The sequence below is a fragment of the Mirounga leonina genome, unplaced genomic scaffold, assembly GCF_011800145.1.
Source record: "Mirounga leonina isolate KUSES-001 unplaced genomic scaffold, KU_Mleo_1.0 Mir_418, whole genome shotgun sequence".
In the NCBI taxonomy this organism is placed as follows: domain Eukaryota; kingdom Metazoa; phylum Chordata; class Mammalia; order Carnivora; family Phocidae; genus Mirounga; species Mirounga leonina.
This window is the reverse complement of record NW_023270739.1, coordinates 3,762,370-3,782,790: the sequence shown is the minus strand read 5'-3', so window position 1 is coordinate 3,782,790 and position 20,421 is coordinate 3,762,370. Positions and strand designations below refer to the sequence as shown.

Sequence of the window (20,421 nt, the reverse complement as noted above, 5' to 3'; positions counted from 1 at the left end):
GCTTGAAAGGTGCCCCACCTGACCTGCTCTTCCTTAGTTCCCCACCCCCGGCCCTTTAGTCCTGAAAGGTAAGTTGGAGACTTGTATGTATAGAAGTCCTATATAGAACTATAAATAACTCAACATAAGGACTAGAAGTTCATTCGGTCTCAGAGAAACCTGGGTTTCTTCCTTTTCCTCATCTTTCACTCTCTTTCATCCCAACCAGTCTATTTCCACTCTGTTGATCTATCCCCTCAGCACTTGGCTGGCTGTGCCCTCCTCTTCGACCCTCTGCCCTTGCCATGCCACAACAGTCCCCAGCCTCCCTCCCCCACCCCCACTCCCGGGATGGGGGCTCTCTGTCCTCCACACTGAGCTGCCACAGGACTCACATATGTGATGGTGGCACTTTCTGCTAACAGTCATTGGTGACTCACCACTGGCTTCCCTCAAAGTCCAGCTCCTTAGCCCAGCTTTCAAGACTTTGATCTTCTCCAGCCTCTAGCTCTATATTTCCACCTGGAATTTTCTCTGCTGCTGCTGCATCAGGAGCTGTGAGTTGTCCACCAGCACCATGCAGCTCTCCCCTCTGGGTCTGCTCACCTCTGCTGCCCCTGTCCACAGAGTGTCCTTCCCCTCTTCCCTCCCACCACCATTTGCCTTTCCGTCTTGGCCCTCAGCTTCCCCATGAACTCTTCCAAAATCTCTCTCTACACAGGATGCCCACCCCACAGCACTCGAGTACCCTATGCATACCCCAGCCCCCTACATTAGGACAGTCCAGTTGTCTCCCCCACAAGGCCTAGAATGGTCATCCCCACCCCTGTGCCCCCAGGGCCTGGCAATGCACTGTCCGTTAATGTTGACTGAACGCATGAACGTTTTTTTCTGACGGGTAAATTGAGGCTCAGGAAAGTTCCTGATCAGCTCAAGGTCAGAGGGCTCATCCTCCAGAAGCCAGGCCTGGAACCGGGGCCCCTGACTCAGGGCTCCGCAGGCACCCGCGCCCGGGCAGAAGCGCGCTGAGCCCGCGCAACATCCCCACCACCGCGTGACTCGCGCGCGCACCGCAGCTCGCTGCTGCCAACGGCCCCCGGCGCCCCCCGTCCCGCCCCGCCCCGGCTTGAAGGGTAAGAGGCGGCGAGCGGGATGGGGGGGGCGGCCAGGGATCGAGACTGCGATGCGGGCACCTCCCCCCGGCCCGGCATCCCGAGCTGCAGGCACAGCGCCCCCGCGCGCCTCCCGGGCCGCCTGCAGCCGGGACCCGGTACCCGCTCCCGCGTGCGGGTGGGCGGAGAGCGGGTGCGGGCGCGGGCGCCGTGGGAGGGGGAGGGGCCCTCGGCGGGGCCGGCAGGCGCGCGGGTCACGTGGTGCGGGTGGCAGCGGCGGCGGCGGCGGCGGCGGCGGCATCTGTGCGCGCGGGCAGGGCGCAGGCCAACCGAAGCGAGGTCCCGGGCGGGCGCGGCGGCGCGGGGCGCAGGGGCGGCGCGGCCGGGCCGCGAGCCGGGCGGGTGGGCGGAGAGCGCGGAGGGGCGAGGCCCGGCTGCGGGGGCCGCTCTGCCCAGAAGGAGCCCGCGCCCCGCTCAGCCTTGCAGCCCCACGCCCTGAGCATCTCCCCGGAGGAATAGAGACAAAGGAGGATTCATGTCCAAAGGTAGGGCGGCTGGCCGGGCCACCGGCGCCCGCTGGGAGGAGGCTGCGGCCCCGAAAAGCCCGGCTGGAGGTGCTACCAGAGGGAGGGTTGCGGCGCCGAGGAGCCCACGCGCGGTGACAGATGCACGGACACACGCACACACCCCAAGATATACGTGCCGGGAGAAATGCACACACGGGATCGCGGGGAGCCCCAGAGGCCCACGGACATACAAGCAGGGACCCAGATGCGCGCAGGAAGCCCCACGCTAGAGCACACCAAGACACGCACACACATGCACACCACGCACAGGGATCAGGGCCACCTACAGCCAGACCTGTGCGCTGACACATAGGCCCCTTCCCCCCCCCACAGGCGCGCACTGAGACAGGCACCAGCTGGTGGTCTCCAAGGGAACTCATTGGCCTCCAGAGGACTGGGATGGGGGAAGGGGGTGTCCCAGGGCCCTTTGCAACTGTGAGTGGGAAAGGACCGAGATGTCTTCTGTGATTCGTTTTCTGAGAGCGGGGCTGGAGCTGCGGTGGTCTGGAATTGCCTCTGCGGGTGGGGGCGGAGTCTTGAAGGCTGCTAGGGCTGGGAGCAGGGGAAGATCTCCAGCGCTGGAAGGGAGGCAGAGACCCCTCCCACCCCTACCCCTCACTGAGCCAAGGAGGCAGGTGCTATTCTGGAAATATCCCCTCCCCCTGATGCCACCTTTCCAACAGAGGGGTGGGGTCCCTGGGCCAGACAAAGACAAAGCCATTCATTTGCCTGTGTAAAAGAAAGCACTGGGGTCCTTGCTTGGCACAGGGAGGGGGATGCTGTTTCTGTGGGGGACTCAGCCAGAGCTGAGTCAGGTGGACAATGCCTCTCCCTAGAGCATTGATGGGGCAGGTGGCCCCTGGCAGGGGGTGCGGCTGACAGATCCCCCTCCGCTCTAGAGAGAGCTGGGAGCTTAGGAAGACCCCAGAGGACCATCTAGGCAGGATGGCACTTGAACTATATCCTGCTGTGACCTTCATCCTTAGCTCTTCCCACCCTTAGGGAACCTCCATCCAATCCCTGTTGCGGGGAGGGAGAGGGTCTCTCTTAACAGAGTCTGCTCCCTTCACTGTGGCCTACACGGGAGCCATTTGCTGGCTGGGGGTCAGCTGCTCTGCAAAGGGAGCAGCCCGTGAGGGAGAAGAAAGGTGATGGTTCTAAAGTGACATCTGCCTCCGTGCGAGGCGTCCGTCCGTCCATCCATCCATTCATTGACATCTGCCCCCCTGCGAGGCGTCTGTCCATCTACCATCCATCCATCCATTGCTGAGTGCCTGTGTTATGCTAGGTTCAATGGGGCACAGAGATCAATGAGACATGGCCCCTTCCCTGAAGAAGGATGGGCATATGTTCAGTGCCAGGTAATTTATGTCCGTGCTTTTGTATAACCTTCACAGCAACCCAGCAACGTAGGTACTTACGTGCCCATTTTCCTGAGGAGAAAACTGAGGCTCACTGGGGTCATCCAGCTGGGAGTTAAGCCTGGGCCAGCTGCCCGTCTGGGGTTGGCATGATAGGAATAGGGATGCTGTCTGGGCAAGGGATGGAGCTACGGAATTGCACTCCAGAGCATCATCGTCCTGTGCCCTGGAAATTTTTATGTACTTGTCAGTCACCCTCACCACACAGTGGACCTTGGGGGCGAGGACCTTGTTTGGGGTCCAAAAGTATCTTTGGCATCAAGTCTAGCGGGTTGGCTGGAGTAGGCTCCCGAGATATGGCAGCACATGAAATGTCCTGGAAGGAATGGAGCAAAGAAATGAACGTGATGCGAACAAGGTACTAAGAAGAGGGGCACTCGTATCAGGTAGGAAAGCAGAGGCTTTTCTAGAGGTAGGCCTTGAGCTGAATGGTGAAGGAGGAGTAGGGGTCAGCCGGGGGCTGGAGTGGGCAAGGGTCGTCCAGCAGAGGTCATGACGTAGTGACCCGCCGCACGTTTGCAGCGCTCATGGCTGACGGGTGGTTGCTGTTAGCGTGTGGCTGGCATGTAACTGGCATAGAGTTGGGACAGCTGACTTGGCAGCCGGTGCTCCACACAGTATGTGCATGGGTGCGAGGAGGTGCTTGCTGGTCCTAGAAGTTGCCTGGGAATCTGGTGGGCAGCCCCCTTCTTGCAAGCAACATCTGTCTTTTGGGAACGCTCTTTGAGGATGCTGTCGTCGACAGGCTAGAGCTGAGCAGGCCATAGTGAGGGCACACCCTTTATAAGGATACTAACAAAATCTCCCGAAAATAAATACAAGACTCACTTTCCGAGTCTGTAAAATAGTATATGACACCCCGCCCCCCACCCCTCCGTGGATCTATCTCACAACACGGTTTGTGAGAACAAGCAGGCTTGGCTGTGAGCCATGAGGGAAGTGGCCTGGGCCAGCAGGGGCAGCAGCTGGGCAGGGAAAATGGGGCATGGTCCCCGGTGCAGGTGTGCTGAGTGGGGCCCGGGAGCCACGTGCAGAGAGTGGAGGAGCAGGCCAGGCTGTGAGTGAGAGTCAGCTGCTGCAGGGCCCCCTAGCCAATCTTGGGGCCGCCTGGAGCCGCCTGGCTGGCAACAGCTTCCTGGGAAGCAGGAGGGAGCCACGCCAGGCCCGAGGCTTCGTCCGATTTGGCTGTGCCTGGGAGTGACAAGGAAAGAACAGTTTCCCATCGGGAGAGAGAGTCTTGCCAGGACTGGTGGCAGGACCAGGTGGTAGCGGTACAAGAACAGACTCCTGGCTGAGTCTGGGGGTGGGGGAGGGAGACGCTCCTGTCCCCTCCCCCTCTTGCCCATCTGCTGCTCCATCAATTCTCCCTGGGAGCCTGAGACTCTGCAGGAACCACAGGATTCCAGAATGGCAAAGCTGGAAGGGGTCCTCGAGAGAGCGTTGAGTCCAATAACTCCGCTGTGTAATTAGCATCGCTTGCACACGCCCCACTTCATTTGCCCTCTGGACAAGCTGGTGAACTTGAAAGGGGCGTGGGGGCAAGAGGGTCTGGAAGTGTGAGGGGTATGCCGGGTGCTTCTAGGCATCATAGCTCATGTGATGCTTACCACAGCCTTAATCGTGCCCCTAGCCAGTTTACAGATGAGGAAGTAGGCTCACAGGGGTGAGCCCAAGTCCCCACATCTGGCAAGTAGCAGGGCCAGGCTCCTTCCACTTCACCACACACACACCCATTTTATGGATGGGAAAATGGAGTTGCTCTATACTGAAACCTGCCCCAGGGGACATTGGCCCCATGAGGAAATGCACAGATTTCCTTTGTGTGTGAACATGCCTGTGATCTTCCAGACCTAGTAGGGAAGGGCTCTGTCCTCAGCCTCCCCTTTCTTTTGCCACCCCCCATCCCAAGAACACACTATGTCATCTTAGGCAAGTGGCTGCCCCAACGTGACTGCTTCTCATCCCCTCCCCACTGGTCTGGTCAAAAGGAGAGACTTATTCCTCCCACAGATTTAAAACTATGGCTAGGATGGTGTCTGGGGCTCCTCAAGGCATAGACACCCCTACTTTGCAGTGGTGCTCATGGAAAAGACGGGACACTGAGGCTGGGCGCAGGAGTGATGCTCCTGCAGTGTGAGGGGGTAGCTCTATTTGCTTCTAAAAAACAAAGCAACTGAGGTCAGTGACAGACAGTCAATAGATGTTAAGTCCAGTATCCTAAAAGGTCTTAGCCCTTTCTTTGAGAAGGCAGGACTCAGGTCAGAATAACCCCAGACATCTCCTAGACCAGTGGTTCTCCATAGGGTTATGCTGCCCCCAGGGCACTGTCTAGAGATATTTTTGGTTGTCACAACGAGAGGTCAGGGGGGCCACTGAACATCCTACAGTGCACAGGAGACCCCCCCTCCAATAATTATCCAGACCCAAATCTCAACAGGGCCAAGGTGGAGAAGTCCCAGGATTAGACACACAGACGTGCTTTGGAGGAGTGAGTGTGCCAGAAAGCACCCCAGCAGCTGGAGAGGCTGGGCACTGATCCCGATCTGGCATCTGACTTGCTCTGTGTCTTGGGGAAGTCCTTCCCCCACAGGCCTCAGTCTCTCCATCTGTGAAATGAGGGACCCATACTGGATGACAGCTGAGGTCCCTTCTAGTCCCAACTCTATGTGATTCTGTATCAAGAGAATAGTACTGTGGCTTCCACGTGACTTCTGTTTTCCTCCAGCCCACCTCTCCCACCTTGGCTTTGCAGGGCTCCCAGAGGCCAGGACGGACGCAGCCATGTCAGAGCTGGTGCCTGAGCCCAGGCCTAAGCCGGCAGTGCCCATGAAACCCGTCAGCATCAACTCAAACCTGCTGGGCTACATTGGCATTGACACCATCATTGAGCAGATGCGCAAGAAGACCATGAAGACTGGTTTCGACTTCAACATCATGGTGGTCGGTAGGGAAGGCCATGGGGTCACTGGAGACCATGCTAGTGGGCAGAACTGAGGATCCTGTTTCTTTCCCTAGGATGGGCCTCAGCCCTGGCTTCCCTAGGATGAGCTCTTTCCAGGAGGAAAGATTTCACTATGTTGATCACAAAAGCCTGATTCTCTTCTCTCCTGAAGACTAGCTAATGCAGGGGTGGGAACTCTGGGTGGATGGTCAGCCTGGCCCCAACACCAGTGGGGTGGACACAGGCAGCCTCTTAGCCCTGCTCAGCCAGTTTTTAGGTGTGTGGCGTGGGGAAATCATCTGTGTCTTTCTCCACTGGTATCAGATGGAGGGTGGTCTTCTTTCTGATCTTCTGTAGTGCTTGAAAGCTTAAAGAGAATTTGCAGGACATTGATTGGTCACTAACTAGTGTTGCCAGGTCACAGCATGTAAAAGCAGGAAGGGACCTTTGCCTGATATTAGTGAGATATTCACTCAGGTGCTGAAACAGGGACCTGGGCATCTTCTTTCTTTCTCCCTTATCCCCCAATTCAGTCAACCATCAAGACCTGTCAGTTTTCCCTTATAAATCTCTCTGAAGTCTGCCCACTTCTTTCCATCTCCACTGTGACCACTCTCAGCTAAGCTAGGGCTCCCACCTGGATTGCCACAGCCCCCTGACTTAGTGCTACTCAAAGATTAGGAGCTGACTGGAGTTTAGATCATCTAGAAAGTCTTGCTGTAAAAAAAAATCAGCTGAACTAAATAGTGTGTTTAGTGTTATGGTCAACTTATTTTCCGGTACAAATTTCTTATCTCAAGAATGAGTAGCAAATTGTTCAAGGACCATGGCCCCAGGCCACACTCTGAGTGGCATTGACCCTCCCAGTCCTCTGTCTTCTTTCTGTTTCAAACCATTATTCACCAGTGACTGAATAATTTTCCCAACCTGCAGAATTCATCAGGTCACCCACCCTACTTAAAACCCTTCAATAGATTTAAGGGCTTAAATTCCTAGCCTGGCCTGGTGCTCTCTCTCCACTCACCTCTTACCACTAACCACATAGCATTCTACTCCTCAGTGGTAAGTTCTCCTGGACTCGCTGTGCTCTTTTCAGCCTCTGAGACTTTGACTCTGCCATTCCCTCTGTCTAGAACCCCATTCCAGCTTCTCAGGGGTCTTTCAGAGTTTCTCCGCAGGTTTCAGCTTAGTTGTTGCTTCTTCCTAGAAGTCCTCCTTGATTCCAGAGAGACTGGATTACATTCCCTTCAGTTTGCTGCCGTAATACCCTGTGGTTCCCTCTTTCACGGCGATTATGGCAACATATCGTAACCGCCTGCTTGTGTTTTGGTCTTCCTCACACTAAATGGCCTCTCGAGGGTAAAGGTGATGTCTTGTTTGCCTCTCTACCTCCAATTCCAGGACAGCACTTGGCATTCAAGGGTACTTAGTGAGCAAATGACCTCAGAAAATATCCAGACCAGGAACAGCAAGTAGAAGCTGTGCAGGCTTCTTCTCTCCCCAGCAGCACCACCGGGAGAGACATAGCCGGTCAGTCATGGCTCGCATTCGGGACTGAGTCCACGGGTAGCCTTTTTAACATATTGGCCTAGGTGGCTACTACTGATTGATCATTTGGAATGAGACATGCACCTTATCTGCTATTCCTGGTCTCCTCCAGTTCCCTCCCTTGCCATCAGTTGTCAGTAAAAAAACTAGAGGAGCAAACACGGCTAGTCCCAGGTGTTCAGGGAGACAGCACTGTTGGGTCTGGAGCCTTAGGCCCTCATCCTCCCACTAATATACCACAGGAATGTTCTAGACCAGAACTTCTGACTTTACTGTGCATGTGATTCATCTGGGAGTCCTGTCAAAGTGCAGATTCTGAATCATAGGGCTGAGGCAGGGCCTGGGATCCTGCATTTCCTACAAGGGTCCAGGTGACACTGATGCCATTGAGCAGCTGTAGGGCCTGCTTGTGCGATCCTCGTGCATGTACAAGTTTGAGAAGCACGGCTTGGACCGGTGGTTTTCAAGTGCCTTTTAGTTGCAGAACTCCTCCTTGGAATGAAATCTTCTGTAGATACTGTAGACCTGTGTAAAACAGGTCAAAATGGGGTGCTCGGCTGGCTCAGTAAAGCATGTGACTCTTGATCTCTGGGTCCTAAGTTCAAGTCCCACCTTTGGAGTGGAGCCTACTTAAAAAAAAATACAATACAATACAAAAAAAGAAAAAGACGGGTCAAAAGGGAGCACTCGTGAGGGAAGTGGAGGTAAGAGACTGGCCCTGTCCGCTCAGCTGCCCCCTCCTCTCTCAGTGCCCTCTCGGGCATTTATCTGCATGAGGTACTCACTGTAGCAATAGAATAGAGTGGATACAGAACCAGGGGGTTCCTTGGGTTCAAGGCCCCGGTCTTGCATTTATTAGTTATGTGACCTTGCACACACTTTATGTGAGGTGGGGGTCAATCTCTACACTTGAGCTAGGGGTAAAGAGAGCTCTGCTATGGGATTCCCAGGGCTCTGGGATTCAAAGGCAATTTTGGCTAGCAGATGTGAAAATCTCGGATGCACTGAGGCAGTATCAGAGGGCCAAGTAGTTCTGTCATTCCGTTTAGTATTACTAAAGACTAAAAGTTGAAGTCCAGCAGGCACAAAACAAAAAATTGCTACACTAGACAAAGGCAGAGGTTGTCCCCTCTCCCAACAGGCCTGGGGCTCCAGGAAGGAGAGAATGTGGAATCCAACTCTCTGGTAGCAGGGAACCATTCCCACCTGCTTGTTCTCCCACTCAGTCCTCTGCCCCCCACCCACCATGAGTGGTAAAGTGGCCTGGATCAAGGCTCTAGAATTCTGTAATCTCGTGGGAGAGATGGCAGGCTCAGGAGGTGGACACGGGTCTTCCCCACCGTGTCATCCTCCTCCTGTCTTGCGGCAGGTCAGAGCGGACTGGGCAAGTCAACGCTGGTCAACACGCTCTTCAAATCCCAGGTGAGCCGCAAGGCCTCCAGCTGGAACCGGGAAGAAAAGATTCCCAAGACGGTGGAGATCAAAGCTATTGGGCACGGTGAGGACCAGGCAGGGACTCCAGTGGCCACTGTTCAGAAGGCTCTCTGCCAGAGAGGGAGAGACGGGCCTACTGGGGGAATGAGACAAATGAAAAGCAATCTCAAGACAGAAGAGAACGGAGTAGAGCCAACTCTTTGGTCTAGAAAAGACAGGGGGGATTAGAAACGGGGCTTGAGCTGGATGGGAGAGCACGGGTGGGATTCAGGCAGCAAGAAGCAGGGAAGGCATGCTAGGTGAAGGGAACAGCATGAACCGAGCTGCTGAGGTGGGAAGACCCTGAACTTGACTTTTCCAGTAATTGGTCCCAAGGAAGGAAGGAGCCTGGGTCTCCCTGGCTGGTAGGCAGCAGGGTAGCCGGCATCAGCCCAATAAGTGACTTCCCTGGTGCCTTTTCTGTTCACCCCCCAGTGATAGAGGAAGGCGGGGTCAAAATGAAGCTGACCGTCATCGACACCCCGGGCTTTGGAGACCAGATCAACAATGAAAACTGGTATATGTCTGCCTGTGAGATTTCTGCCCTGAAGATGCTGAACACGGTGCAGATTCATTCATATTGAGAACCAGCTGTGCCCTTCATGCTGAGGGGCTAAGTGGGAAGGCGTGCTTAAGGATGGGCGTCAGGGGCTTTGTAAGGAGGCGAGGGACGAGGCTCAGGAGGGGGCCAGTGCAGAGGGAATTTTGGCTGTGGGATTGCCTGGAGGTGGCAGCAGGGCAGGGCAGACAGAACAAGGGGAGCTGTGGCACAAATCTGGGCTGATGGGAAGGCTGTGGCCAAGCTTGGCCTGTGGGCAGTGTCATAACCCTGCATGAAGAGAGGACGGAGGGGAATTTCCACGAGGAGAGCACCTCTGGGAATTCACCGAGCAACGCGGCCGTCAGCATCCTGCCAAGGATGTAGATGGAAAGTTCCAGGCAGGGATTTGCTCCCACATAGGGATGGAGACCGTGGTTCCTCTGTGAGGGAGCTGGGGTCTGCCGCACATAGGCAGGGCCGCCAAACCACACAATTTAGAACAATCTTAGAAAAGTGACTGGTTGTCCTCTCTTCTGGTCATAGGCATGCTCCTTAAAGGAGAAAGGTAGCAATAGCATTGACAATAGTGATGATAATGAGTTGTTGCCATGTTGAATACTTTCTACATGCTGTTGCTATGTTAAGTACCGTACATCTGTTCTTTGTAATCCTTAATCCCTCCAGGAACCCATTGGTACTCAGAGAGGGGCAGAGACTTCCTCAGAGCCTCCTAGCTAATGAGGAATGGAGGTGGGGAAAGCGTGTGCTGCTTTCTGGGGTGGGGTGGGGTGCAGCAATTCCTCTGGCCCATTCCGAGGACTAGGTCCCCGTGGGAGTTTCGGTCTCGCTTAACAAGGAAAGCCATCCCTGAGGGCCTGAGGGAGAATGGTCCACAGGCCTTTCTTTCTGGGACATCCATCTGCTTTCTTCCCGTCCCCCCGCCCCCCAGCTGGGAGCCCATTGAGAAGTACATCAATGAACAGTATGAGAAGTTCCTGAAGGAGGAGGTCAACATCGCCAGGAAGAAACGCATCCCCGACACTCGTGTCCACTGTTGTCTCTACTTCATCTCCCCCACGGGACACTCGTACGTACCAGTCCCTCCCCCACGGCTGCGCCTGGCTCTGGTTTGTGTCACCTGTGCCCATTCTGTCGTGGATAACCAGTGCCCCCGGATGGGCCCCAGTGTCGTCAGGGCCCTGTGATCCCCCACACTTTCTCCAAGACAGTCTGACTCTCTTACCAGGAGAGGAAAGCTGACCAAGCCCAGTCCCCAAGCTGCCCACTGGTGGTCTAGCACAATTGTGCCAGCAGAGAGGAGTCCGTGTGTGGGCGCAGAGGGCTCCTCGTCTATTCAGGAGATACCTGCTTTGCACAAAGCTGGGGTGGGGCGGTGGACAGCAACAAGAGTGAAACGGGGAAGGGCAGGGCTACTGGATCAGGTGGGTGTTTTGGGGGGGTAGGGGACCCAGCTGTAGGTATTTGATGGGTGGGCAGCCCAGCGTGTCTAGAGATGAAGGCTGGCGACCAGCAGGTGTGCAGGGAAGTCGGTTGTGAGTGGCTGATGGGGTCGCGTGACAGGGAGTGCCAGCGTGGGATGGAGAGATCTAGGTGAGCAAGCAGGCGAACTTCCATAACTTATTACTACACCTAACTGCTGGGCCAGAGTTCAGTTCTTGAGCGGATGGCATGAGCAAGGTGGGCCCCCAATTTTGGAGGAACCAGGTACTCAGCAGGTGTTCAACGGTGGGGTCTAGGAACTCAGTAAAAAGGTTAGCTTTATTCCTCCCTAGAATGTGGACCCAAGGTCAGAGCAAGCCAGCAGATAGCCTGACTTAGTAAGTGGCCCAGACTGGGAATTAGAGCCAGATGGGAGCCCCAGAGCCTAGAGGGAGCGGGGCCCTCAGATGGGGAGGGCCTGGGCCCCCAGCTGGGCCTCTGCAGGACCAAGTGTGGGCTGGGAGAAGGCCCATCACAAGGTGCTGTCCTGGGGCACACGACTCTCCATTGGGGTGGGGGGGGGGTCATGAGTTCAAGCCCCATGTTGGTCAAGGAGATTACTTAAAAAAAAGTGCTACCCCATACGGAGAATAAGATACACGGGTAACCATGACACAAGGACTTAAAGGGACATAAAGCCTGAGACAACAGTCCACGGCTATTCCCAGGAGAAAAAGAGCCCCACGTCAGGAACGCTGTCCTGAAGGAGCAGTTTGAGCAGGGCTGCGGGAGGGGCAGGATTTGAAGAGAAGGGGAGACGGCGGTCCGAGTGGGGGCAGAGAGTCGCAGCCTGTTCCACAGGCGGTAAGACTCTGGGAGCGCATCAGGAAGGAGACGGAGCAGCCCCTTGGCTTCAGCCAGGTTCCCCATCCAGTCCTCCCGTCCCAAGGGTGGCCCTGGCGTGGCGGCCAGGGCGGACCAGGGGAGAGCAAGGTGGTTCTGACACCCTGCCTTCTCTGGGTCCCAGCTTGCGACCTCTCGATCTGGAGTTCATGAAGCACCTCAGCAAAGTTGTGAACATCATCCCCGTCATTGCTAAGGCTGACACCATGACCCTGGAGGAGAAGTCTGAATTCAAGCAAAGGGTGAGAAGACCTCTCTTCCTTTTCCTGTCCCCACCCTTCCTTCCCCTCCTCTGGTGCAAGCTGTGTCCTATCCTTGATTATTATATCCCCCCTTTCCCACCCAGCTCCCACTTAACCATTGAAGAGGTTGGGCTGGTCGTGTCTGCCAACCAATGGTGAAGGGAAGTTAACAACCTCAGGCTGCCTCCTTCCCATCCTCCAAATTTACTGGTGAAGACCACTGAATACATAAATCACCCTGGGCATGAGAAAACACTCCTCAATGTTAGATTGCTTGAGGGGCTAGACTAATTAATCACCTGCCCTCCAGTCTTTATTAGTGTCTTTTCTAAGCTCCCCCCCTGTGCTGGATGCACCGGAATAGAAGTGGGGGCCTGCAAGGGAGGTATAAAGACATTTGCTGCCTTTGAGAAACTTACAATCAGGTAGACCACTAGGGAGTTCCTGGATGGCTTCCTGGAGGAGGTGAGACTTAAGTCGAGCTTTGAGAGAGGGCAGACCTGGAATATGACACATGGCAGCATGAGCACATACTCAGTAGTGCTGCTTGTCTAAATCCTAAGCTTCTGGATCCTGAGATGAGCAAGCTGCACCCCCAGACTATTCCTCATCTCAGGCTGGGCTGTGGCAGCTGTGTGACTGGGGCTCCCATTTATTAGGATCTTCCTGCTGCTCAGGGCCTCAGAGTTCAGAGATGACCGGATTATCAAAGGCTGCATTCATCCCTCTGATTTCAGCACACACACATGCTCACACCCGTGTACAACGCCCCCCCTCCATTATCCTGACACTTGGCTACCTTGCTTCTCTTCCTCGCCCCTAGGTTCGAAAGGAGCTCGAAGTGAATGGCATTGAGTTCTACCCCCAGAAGGAATTTGATGAGGATTTGGAGGACAAGACGGAGAATGACAAAATCCGGGTGGGTGCCTGGGGCTCTGTTCAGCACACTAATGCCCTCCTCAGCACGAGTGGGATGTGGATCGTGTACCCCTTCCGTTTTGCTACCTGCTTTTCCCCTTTCATACTGTCTGCCCCACCTTGCCTGACCCAGACCAGAAGTGACATGGAGAGGTAGGGCCCTGGCCAGGACCGTGAACCCTGAATCCAGGAAGCCAAGGTTCGCGTCCATCTGCAGACTACCCCAAAAGCCTCTTCTTCCCCCACAGGGCCTGGAAAAACCAGGGTGTGGCTGATGGAAGGGCCTGGGCAGGAAGAGCATCAGGCTGGGGTCCAAGATGTCTATGCTCTAGTCAGAGCTCTGCCTCAGTTTCCCCTCTATAAAGTGCAGAAGTCAGGTTAGGTGAGTGGCTTATAGGCTTTTTTTCCCCCCAGAGGAACCCTTTAAAAAAATTAAATGTCAAACAGGACTCTTGTATATAAAACATGAAAACGGAGCTGCTCTGGCTCAGGGACATGGGCCCAGAGCACCGTCTTCTCAGCCGTCCGTGGGCGTCTCCCAGGGATCTTAAGGCTTCATGTGATTTCTACGATTGCTCTTAGTTCCAAACTTCGACAATTCTGGGATTTTACATCAGAATCCTGAGTTTCAGTCTGGGCTTTTCTACTCACCACTATGACCTGGGACAAGCCATTAACTTGCTTTGGTCTTGAATCACCTCCTCTGTTGAGGGTGGATCATCTATCAGAAGCCCTTTATCTAATGTAGTTGAGACAGGTAGTTGGTCAGTTAATGGAAAACGTCCACTGAAGTGAAGAAATCGTTAAAAAAAAAATGATGTATACAAATCTTAAATGTTTTTAAAGCATTATTTCACTAAATTATTAAGTTAAAATAAAACACATCCATCACATTCACTAAGCATTCTTTTCATATAAAGACAAGGCCTCTTCTTTGAGGATAAGTCTGGTCTTAGGGCAAGAGCAACTCACCTTTCCCAAGTCTTTCAGAAACACCCAACTTGACTTTCAGAGAAACCATTCTCCACGGTCATACATCCTTGGCTTAAATAATAGTTTCTCCAATAGCAAGTACACATCAGGCAAATAGATTTGGGAACAAAGAGCTGGCTCTTGGCGAATATACAACCCAAGGGTGGGGGGTGGAGCAGAGGAGCCTATGAACCTCAGAAGGTGACCTATGGGGTCTGAGAGGTCAGTGGACGTGGGTCTCTGCCAGTAGGTTTGATGGGAGGTAGTGTAAAGCATCCGTCACTTGGCTGTCACATGGGTGGGTATACCTGAAGAGCTCTATCCTAGCTAGCTCAGAGTTGTTCCAAACCAAACTGATGTGTTAAAGTGCTCTAAAAAGTACAAAGCTTTCTCCTGTTGAAGGAAAGCCGACCTACTGAGGTTAACCAGCCAGGCAGGGGTGCGACCAGGGCTGGACCCAGGACTTCAGACTCCCTTTTAAGAGACAAAAGCCTTGCCCTTGCCATCAGTGGGATCACTGAATGAGCAGCAGAAGTATGTAGTTCAAGGCCAGGGGCCCAGGACCGTTGGGAGTCCTGTCCATGGAGGCCTGGATGGTAGGAGGCTGACATGCATGTGTGTGTGGTTTGTTAGCAGGAGAGCATGCCTTTCGCTGTAGTGGGAAGCGACAAGGAGTACCAAGTGAATGGCAAGCGAGTCCTCGGCAGAAAAACTCCCTGGGGGATCATTGAAGGTAATTCAGCGCATCTTCTTGAAGAACTGGCCGCTGCTGGTGAATTATGCTTACTTATTCAGCATCTAGAGTTCAGGGCACTATCCTGGCATGTCAGATACAAAATGAAAGCCAGCCAGACCCTGCCGTAAGGAGCTTACAGTCTAATTGAGAAGATGAGTCTCAGAGACAGGGAGCGCTGAAAGAGCGATTTAGCACCTGACCGGGAGGCCCTGACTTGTGCGTCAAAGGAGTGGAGAACGTGGAGAGACTAAAAAGCACTGGAAAAACCGGAGAAAGGTTTTTACATGAAAGGGGACGTGATCTGACAAACTGCTGGAGGGTGGTTCGGATGTGACTGTTTTCGTCTTGTTGGGAATGGATGTGACCTCGAGAAGGTCAATACCGGTTCTGAAAGGTTTCAAAGAATTGCTTCCGTGATCTCGTTCAAATATGATAACCCTCTACGGGGAGCAGGGGAGGCGTGCCTGTACTCAGAACATTAGCCCCCGAGGGCCACGAGCTTCAGGCAGGTGAAGGGTCTTGCCCAAGATCACACAACTTGTTGGTGGTTGAAACTGGGATTTCAGGGCCGAAGTTCAATTCTACAACTGAATTTATTTCAGTTCCCAAACCAAGTTCATCCCATTGGATCATATTGTCTCTCATTCGCCGATGACCCTATGTTGCGATTTCTTTTTTTAGTGGCATTTTCTCATCCACCTTGAATTGGAATCATTTATGAGGATGTCTGTCCTGTCCATTAGATTGTGGGACTAGAGCATTCATGTCTTAATCACCTTCTGCTCCCACAACGCTTAGCACGTGGTTTGCAGATAGTAGGTACTCAATCTGTATTGAATTAGATTCATTGTGTAGTGCGTGACCTTTTCTAAGATGGCTCGATAGTTACATTCTGTGTGTGTTACTGTTTTCCAATCAGATTATAAACTCCTCTACGATAGGAATTGTGTCTTAGGCCTTGGGCCAGTTTTTAGACCCCCTGTGTATTAATTTTCTTTCCTATAAAATGAGAAATCTAGTAGTCCTGATTAGCTGCTATTTCACAGAGTCTAGAATAGTATTATGCCATTGTTCCCGTGCCCAGAAATGCCCAGAGGAGCAAACCTCTGGAGGGCTTACAAGAAGTAAGCCTTGGTGACCGGAACAGAAGTGCACCTGCTGGGTGTTGCTACATTAGTGAAATGACCACCTGTTTTGTTTTGTTTCGTTCACAGTGGAAAACCTCAACCACTGTGAGTTTGCCTTGCTTCGAGACTTTGTCATCAGGTGAGATGCACCCCTTCCCTCAGAGGACAGGTTAGTTTATTTGGGGTCAGGAGGCCATCCATTCAGATCTACTTCCTCCATCTCCAGGTCTCTCTGACAAAGCTCTCTGCCCCCCATTCCAGGTCCCATCATGAAGCAGAAGGGGCCGAAGAAGTATTATTACTGGCTCTCTGGCCTGGGTCCCAGTCATTGGGCCCAGGCCGCGGGAGTGATGCGTTGACCTCAGATGTGGGTCCGTCTCTTCCTCCCCACCCCTAATCACACCCCTCTCTCTCCTCACCCTTTGTCCTTCAGGACCCACCTCCAGGACCTCAAGGAAGTGACACACAACATCCACTACGAGACCTACAGGGCCAAGCGGCTCAATGACAATGGAGGCCTCCCTCCGGTGAGCGTGGACACAGAGGAAAGCCACGACAGTAACCCCTGACGGCCCTTTCTCTGTATCATCACACATCCCCACTTTTCCACACACATCCCAAAACCACCACCAACCACCTTCTTGCTTTCTACTCTGTCCCACAGGCCTGTCTGGTGTTTGTGGAGTTTGTCTACAGTGTGTGCATGTGTGTGTATGTGTGTGTGTATGAGAGGGAGAGAGAGTGTGCGTGCATGTGCGTGTGCGTATGTGTGTGTACCTGTGCAGGGGTGAGGTATTTTCACTGCCGTCCCTGGAAGGTCCCTTGTAAGTTTGGTTCCTCCATGGCTGTCCATTATCTGTCTCCTTTCCTTGTGTCCCAGAACAAAGCCGTGTGCCTCACTCAAGAGGTCTTAGGGGAGGTTTCACTTAAAAATGATGGGGAGCAGGTGAGCCACAGGTAACTCTTATCTCTGAACCGCCCACAAATGGGGACTGCAGAGACTCTGAGGACAGCTTTGGAGCTGGACCTGGTGGGGAGGGGGTGGTGGGGCTTGGCTGTCTAGGGTAAGGCCAGGACTTCCTAGGAGAGGGAAGGTCAAGGGAGAGCAGAGTAGGCTGGAGCTGGGCTCCTGCAGAAACAGTTCGTGCCCAGAAGTGGAGAAGAGAGCTCCACCCTTCAGCATGTGTTGTCTCCACTGTCCGAAATCCACCACCTGTCACCGTCCGTCCTGGTTGCTGACTGCTGCTTTCCACACGCACCTTGCCTCACTCCCCTCTGCTCCCACCTTCTCCCCCTTCCCTCATTCCTTCATCCTGCCCCTCTCTGACTTCTTCCACTTGCTTGGAGTCTAATCTACCTTAGCTACATTTCCATATTTAGGATTTATGCCCAGTCTACTTCCAAAAAGGACTTCAGGCCACCTTAAAATAAAATCACAGCCAAAGCACGTGACAGTACACACTGGGATTACGGGATTACGAGAGAAATCAGACCCACAGAGATGAGGAGAAAAGAAAGTTTCCGCAGCGCATGTTGGACCCGTGTGGGCCCAGGCAGAGGAGGAAACACGATGAGTTACTCAGTTCCCAGTAGCTGGTTCGAGAAGCACATGCGCTGGTCCAGTGAGACAGCCTTTCTTTGGGCGCTGAGTTCTAGAAGAATTAAATCTAAAGATGTATTAAGAGCAATACACAACCTTTGCCTTTCTCAGTGGTTTGGCTTCAGAGGTGAATCGGAGACACCACCTCACTTTTCTCCATCACGATTCTTCCTCCTGAACAAGCTGTCTTCTCTACTGCTCGCTTCTCATTCATGCTTGACCCTCTCTGGACTTCTGTTCTCTCTCACTGTGCATGTCTGTCTGTCTGTCTCTGCTTCTCCCCGATTCCCGCCTCCTGACTCCTGTGGATGTTGCTAATAATACCCATAATCATACAGTCAGCCTTTTCTTGCCATCCCCTTCAGCCCTGTATTTATTAATGCATAGATTTTACAAACAAGTTACTCTTTCTCCTTCAGTCTATAAGGTGGCTGAAACTTGGGGCTGGGGGAAAGAGTTTAGCCTTAGGTAAGGGAAAACACCAACTAGCTACCATTTACAATGACCTCATACAACCTCCTGTTCCATCTCCTGGTCCAGCCCTCGGTGTTTCACTGGTCCACGACAAATCCCAGCATTTCTAGTCTCTTATCACTCAGGTGCTAGGAAAACACATAGACTTCAGACCAAGACTCGGTGGGCCAGGGGAAAGAGGTGGGTGACCCCAAAACCTATGGTCTCCGTCTTTCTTGGAGGCTCTTTACCAATCCAATACACATCCTCCTTCCCCCACAAAGTTATTGCAGGGTAAGCACCTGTCGGGATAGAACAGCATCAGGGTTAAAGCCCAGAGGTTGCTACATTTCCACAGGAGGGGGATCCCTGGTGTATACAGTGGGCAGTCATGTGTGCAAACATGGGACTGGCCACTAGGACTGGCAGGGGAGGTCTAGTGGGGGCGGTGGGCGTTGGAGAGGTGGAGTAGAGGATGATGCTTGGCACCCCTACACCTTGATGTCAGCCTCCCCGGAGAAGCTGTTTTATGTGTCTGCTGCCAGCCGCTGGTCTCCACACCCTCAACCGTTCTCACCCCCCCTGCAGGGAGAAGGCCTCCTGGGCACTGTCCTTCCACCTGTGCCAGCCACCCCCTGCCCCACTGCTGAATGAAGGCCATTTCAAGCGCTGCTTCTCCCTCCATTCCTCCCAGCTGTTATTGCTGCAGGGCTATGCCCTTTTTAGAGCTGTCCTTGCCCAGCCCACCACCACCACAGCCCCTCTCATCTCTCAGCAGATCGGAGGGCCCAGCTATCTCTTTAGGACAGTTGCTTCCTCCCTGTATCCAAACCACCCCCCTCCTCCCAGTGGAGTGGGGTTCTCGCCAGCACGGCCCTCGTCCATCGTCTGTGTCAGCCGGTCCCAGCCCATCCGCAGGGGGAAAGAACTCATCAAGAGCTCCTTCTGCCCTTGCAAATCCATACCAGCTACTTGTAACCATCTCCAAGGGGAAATGGCATTGCTCCCTGTCCATTCATCTGCATGAGCTACTCTTGGCTTCCTTCAAGGGTCAAGAAAGCAACTTTTCTGCTTGTCAGATTTGTTGAGGTCAGCCGTGTGAGCCCCAGTGTGGGACAAGGGTGTCTCCTTCATTGCTTAAAGCTTATTTCTAATGATGGGTCACTACAGATGTGGGGGAGCCAGGCCTAGGGTCACTTTAAAAAAAATAGCCATTTGTGGCTGGCCCCAGAGTTCAGCTTCATGCCCTCCCCACCCTGTAACGCAGTTGCTTAGAAAGAGTGGTTTTCCTGAAGAGACATTTCTGGAATTGACTTCCTTACCCTCAAACTTAAAAAAAGAACTAAACACAGACACAAAACTCCAGAAACCCATGGGATGTGAACTCTAGGAAGAAAAAAAAGCACCCTTCTGTCCACTTAGCAATAAGAGGGATCTCTTCCCACCTACTCTGACTACTCCTGCCCCGACCTCCACCCTGCTACTGTGAGTAATGAATTAGCCTGGCCACAGTTGGTCACTGTAGGCTAGTGGAAAATACCCAGTGGAGGGCAAAGCCCCCCATCAGATGCATGAATGTTTGCGAATGTTGGCTGCCACTGCCCCACATATTGTGTCTGTATGGGATTCCCCGCCTCCCCCGCCCCACTCCCCCCTTCCCCCACTGTCTCCACCTGGACACTATTTTCTCAAAGGCTGGTGACTTGTGGGCCATTCATCTACAACTAAGTCCTGATGGAGCAAGAGGCCCAAGCCTAGGGGATGCAAGAACGACCCGTTTCTTAAATGTTACCAGTCCCAGCCAACTTTTGGGTGACATTATGGTTAAATTTCCCAATTGAAAACAAGCCAACACACTCAAACTGGTTGTGTAAATGTTGCTAGACTTTATGTGTTGTACAACTAAACATTGCTGTTTGAACAAGAACTGTCTGGCCTGTGTCTGATTTGTGCTCCTCACTCCTTGGCCAAATCGGCCATTACATCGCAGGTGGAGGGTGAGACAGGGATCGTCTTGGTAAGAAGCAGCCACAAAAACTATAGATGGAAAACATTTCATGAGATCAGTTTGTCTTCATTTGGCTTGAGGTTGGACTTCAGTCATTATTCTACGGAGTTTTGTATTCAGAAGGAGTGATGGAGCTATCATGCTAGACCTTGAGAGATGCTGTGCTCTGTATAGTCTGTCTCCCTCAATGAACACAAGGTTTATTTTCATTTAACTAATTTCCTAGCTTTCCCCTCCTTCCTCCAGAAGGCATAAAACCCAATTCTATGAAAGGAGTGGACCCATCTTGCTTAGAGACCTGCCTACTGTACAGTGAATACTTTAAGAGTTAAAAATTTACATCTAAAGCCCTAACTTGTGTCTTGTCTTTTTCAAACTTAAACCAAACTTCCTCTCTTTGAGGTTCCTAATTTCTTCTGTAGACAGCAAATAACATGGCTT

The 20,421-nt window shown here is 53.1% G+C and overlaps 1 protein-coding gene across 1 annotated transcript; it reads left to right on the top strand.

The window, feature by feature from the left end:
• Nucleotides 1-1,531: 1,531 nt before the first annotated feature.
• On the top strand, nt 1,532-19,611 carry SEPTIN3 (septin 3). Its single transcript, XM_034987253.1, has 11 exons — nt 1,532-1,636; nt 5,831-6,022; nt 8,937-9,065; nt 9,476-9,557; nt 10,531-10,668; nt 12,049-12,166; nt 12,990-13,085; nt 14,690-14,789; nt 16,007-16,058; nt 16,353-16,446; nt 18,561-19,611. The coding sequence occupies exons 1-11, from the start codon at nt 1,627-1,629 to the stop codon at nt 18,624-18,626; spliced, it is 1,077 nt and encodes a 358-aa protein (XP_034843144.1). The 5' UTR covers nt 1,532-1,626; the 3' UTR covers nt 18,627-19,611.
• The last annotated feature ends 810 nt before the right edge of the window (nt 19,612-20,421 follow it).

Bases quoted from the DNA above. Each gene is read 5' to 3' on its own strand.
- SEPTIN3 (XM_034987253.1), top strand. The intron at 9,066-9,475 runs GTGAGGACCAGG...TTCACCCCCCAG, and splicing joins GATCAAAGCTATTGGGCACG to TGATAGAGGAAGGCGGGGTC. The intron at 12,167-12,989 runs GTGAGAAGACCT...CCTCGCCCCTAG, and splicing joins AGTCTGAATTCAAGCAAAGG to GTTCGAAAGGAGCTCGAAGT.